This window comes from Nycticebus coucang, chromosome 7, assembly GCF_027406575.1.
Source record: "Nycticebus coucang isolate mNycCou1 chromosome 7, mNycCou1.pri, whole genome shotgun sequence".
NCBI classification, from domain to species: domain Eukaryota; kingdom Metazoa; phylum Chordata; class Mammalia; order Primates; family Lorisidae; genus Nycticebus; species Nycticebus coucang.
Genome location: NC_069786.1, coordinates 40,957,394 through 40,961,880, shown reverse-complemented (window position 1 = coordinate 40,961,880; position 4,487 = coordinate 40,957,394). Strand labels below are relative to the sequence as shown.

At 34.1% G+C, this 4,487-nt stretch overlaps 1 protein-coding gene across 1 annotated transcript; it reads right to left on the bottom strand.

Moving 5' to 3' along the window:
- Positions 1-1,933: 1,933 nt before the first annotated feature.
- On the bottom strand, positions 1,934-2,455 carry LOC128590822 (chromobox protein homolog 3-like). Its single transcript, XM_053598258.1, has one exon. It carries the CDS (start codon positions 2,453-2,455, stop codon positions 1,934-1,936), a length of 522 nt encoding a protein of 173 aa, XP_053454233.1.
- Positions 2,456-4,487: the final 2,032 nt, after the last annotated feature.

The following is a 4,487-nucleotide window of genomic DNA, read 5'->3' as shown; positions in this document are numbered from 1 at the left end:
GGTTTCCTCGAAGGACCCTGGTTGGCTTTGCAATCTCTTCCAAATCTTGGTGTAACCAATTACCTGTTTTAATTTCCTTTGTTTTAAGTACTCAGAATGGTTTGCGCTTTTTTTGGTTGCATCTTGATAGATATGGGAGTACATTTGTTAAATTTCTGGAAAGCCAAAGAAGGTCCTACTGTGTGCTTCCTCTTGTTGTGTATGTTGTAGGACTGCATTCCTTTCCGTGTGTAGAAAGTTGCCTGTAAACAGTAATAAGTAAAATGAGTGCATGTTGGATTGTAATATGTGCAAGGGAGAAAAGTAAAGCAGGAAAAAGAATAAGAAGTGAGATTATCACAAAAACGATGATGGTAAAATTTGACTAAACAAGACTCTATCTCATAGGATTATGTCACTTTGGAATATATCTCCAGCACTGGATGTTTAACGCAAAGAAATTCTCAAAAAGATTTGACTGAAATATGAATGTAGAAGGAACAATATTTATCGGTTAGAGCATTTGGCAGTGGTTTTATGGGAGAAATGTGATTTCATTTAGTCTTTGAGGCACAGAGAGGATTTGGAAAACATTATTTCTGCATAAGCACTCCTATTAGATCAATACTCTTCTGTATTTTCTATCCTACAGGACGCTTGTGGAGGTAACATTAGTGATGAACTGCATATTTTCATCCTATTACTGCATTACTTAGAAGTTAATGATTTATTTGCAAGTTGAATATATGTGTGCATGCACACGCAGTGCAAAAGTAAGGAGGAAACAAAACTTTCATATTGCATATGAGTTCCCCTAAATTTAATTCTGGCATTTCAATTACATTTACCTAATCTTTAATTTTTGTTTATAGAAAGGTATCTTTTATTTTTTAAAGGAATATAAAACTATTTATTTGCCACTGTTCACCATTGTTTACAATACAGTTGGATAACATTCTGATTATTATAAAGGTTTTTTTTTTTTCTTTTTAATGGCTTCTGTTCAACCAGTAACCCAAATACTGAAAAGTTTGAGTCTACATGTAAAGAATGAGTTGGGTTAAGGCAAAAACATGCAGGTCAATAGTTTAGATTACAGAGTCTATTCACACTTTATGTCAGCAGGCCCGAAACTGCCAACGTTGCTTAACCATCTGATTAGATTTCTATAAGCCAAGCCTAGCAATGGCTTATTAGAGGAATCTTTAATGACCATTTAACTAAGTCTTATTTGTTTACCTCATTAGAACACACCAGGATTTGTCTAGTTTACTCATCTGGGTGGGGAGGTTATTGGTAATCATAAAGCTTTTCCTTTTAGAAATTTGTAAACACAATTTTGCATTTATATGACTATACATTTTGATACAGGTTCTGACGTGGCTGCCTTTAAATCATCCATTTAAATTGTTCAAGTAAGAATTAATTATTTAATTTGAAACATTATGGCTTCAGGAAAATTTTCTATTCTCACATTGCTCAGAATGATGGTATTGCAAACACATGGGCTTACCTGTGATTTTGTTTTGGTGAATGTTTAAAAACAAAGAATATCATTTACATATGCATGTTATGTATACGCATACAGAAACAAACCCAGAATGGTCCTTAGGCATAGAGTTAAACACAACTTCTGATTGAATAATAGCTGTGGAAATTTCCCTTAGCATTTAGAAAAGCTGTTATGTAATGCAGAGGAAATAATATACCATGGTATCATATGTTCTTTTCTGATAAAGGAAGCATCCAGAGAAAGCTTTTATTTATTTGTTCAAAGCAATGAGTGCTATTGATGCAAACCCCCCCTCCACGACTTTCTCAGTGCTACTTTCAAAATGAGCATACCAAACTTGATTTATTAGAATGTAGTTATTTCTTCACACTCGTCAATGAAAACCAAGACCCAAATTTTATATATGTATATATAAATATATATATAAAGCAAGACAAACAATTATCGAGCTTTATCTTCTGGAAAAGAATGCCAAGTTAGCCTCGCTTCATAAAAAGCACTAACAAATTGAGGACACTTCATACGTACCTCTTTTGCCCACACCAAATCTGCCTCATCTGAATCTTTCCATTTCATCCGAAACACTAATTGTCCACTGCTGTCTGTGGCACCAATTATTCTTCCAGGGTCAAGACCTCTGGCAAAGCCTCTTGGTTTCACAGCAGTATCTCTTTTCTTCTTTGATTTGCTATCATTGGATTCACTGTCAGATAACGATTTCATTTTTGTACCATCTTTTACTTTACCAGGTTTTTGAGAATAAAGAAATAGTTCAATTAACTCTATACAATCTAAATTTTCTTCATGTTCCCAAGTATTGTCAGCACCTGTAAATCCCTTCCACTTCACGGAATACTCCACCTTCCCATTTACTACTTGTTGATCCAGTACTTTTTCCACCACAAATTCTTCAGGCTCTGCCTCTTCGACCATTTCACCCTTTCCATTCTGCTTCTTTCCCATTTTTTCCCTCCCTTTTAGTGGAGGCCATTTTTTATTACAGACTTGAAGAGCTATTTTTCACCGCCTCCAAGCTGCTCTGAGTAGCGGCTCTGCTGCTGAAAGGTATCCTTTAGACATCATCAGTATGTTACTGCAAACTCCAAAGTACGTTCTAATTCATTTCGTTTCTAGGAATTTTATTTTTGTTTATTTGTTAGGTAAATATCGGTCGAGTATTATAGTGGGCTGAAGACTTTTGTGGATGTCTTATTGTACCCTCAATGAATCCCCAACAATAAAAAAAAAAAGAAAGAAAAAAATTGTCTACCTTTATGGTATTACATTGTAAAGAAACAGATAGAAAGAAAAGAAGAATAAGTATGTAAAAGTTCCATATCTCAGCATTAATAAGTGATAAAGAAGTGAAAATAAAGCAGAGAAGCTACATAGAAGGGCTGCTGTGAGTACTGCAATTTTAGATTGGCCTGAAGCAGCCTCATGATGAAAGGAACGATTCAATAAAAATGTGATGGAAGCAAAAGTGATAAGCCATGAATGGATCTGAGGGCAGAGCATTTCCATTAGGAGGAATAGTAACTGCAAAGTCTCAGAGGCAGGAAACACTGCCTAAGTCAGTCAGCGCCTGGTATTACCGCTTTGCTGCAGGAAGGAATTGAACCTGTTGGTACTGTGTTATTCCTTTGGTATTATAAAATGCAAACATAGTCATGAAATTTCCAAAACAACCTTCTCTCTAATGTATTTGACATTTCTTACCTTGAATTTTTAGGAATGCTCATTCTCTTTCTTTTTGGCTGGGGCTGGGTTTGAACCCACCACCTTCAGCATATGGGACCAGCGCTCTATCCCTTAGAGCCACAGGCGCTGCCCCATTTCTTACCTTGAATTTTTAAATAGATTATTTTCCCATTAACTTTTTGTTTTTTCAAAATGATGTACAACTACTTTGCATTTACTCTTATGGTTTCAAATGTGTATTTTAATGAAAAGAAAAACAAAACAAGAATTATGCATGGATGTGGAAGTTACAAAACAAAGCCATTCATATAACATATATTATATGTGTGTGTATATATACATATAATAAATATAATACATATAATACATATAATAATGTGTATATATATATACTGTGTGAATATTTATATATATGTATCTTCATTCTTGGGACATATATATACACATATGTTTAATAAATTAATACAACCTCTATAGAAGATAGTATGAAGATTCCATAAAGAAATAAATTTAGACCTACCATTCATTCTAGCAGTCTTACCACAGGGTATCTATTTAAAGGAAAAGAAGTCATTTAATAAAAAAGCCACGTGCACTCAAATGTTTTTTGCAGAGCAATTCATAATTGCATAGATTTGGAATCAATTCACGAGTGGATGAAGCAAATGTGATGTATGTATAAGCCATGGATTACTCCTCAGATAAAAAACAGAATGAAATAATGATTTTTACAAAACTTGGATGGAACCAGAGAACATTATCTTAAAGCATACATCTCAAGAATATTAAAACAAACACCACATATATCCTCTAATAATTGAAAGCTAAAAGATGGTTACACACAGGCATAAAGAGATATGAAGGACACCAGAAAAACAAAGAAGGCGGGGTGGGGGCAGATCAAGAGGTAAAACCTGAATTAGAGACAATGAGCACTATTCTGGTGACAAACACCCTAAAAGCCCTGACTTAAGCATTATACTAGATAACTATGTGACAAAAATATTTGTCCCCTATTAACATTTTCAAATTAAAAAAAAAAGTTCCTTAGCTTTGTTTTTAGTTCATATGCCCTTGCTATTTAGCATATAAGGTCAATATTTAAGAGAGGATGAAAGAACATTTGTTCGGTTTTCTAAAGTTAGTAGAAAAAGAGGGTCTCAGATTTATCAAGAGAGTCAATCTTGGAGTTTATATGTTCTGCAAAAATGAAAATACGGTTGTAGATAAAGATTAGGAATCAGGATCAAGATGGAGCTGGCATATGCTTATTTTACCCAATATAACATCTTCC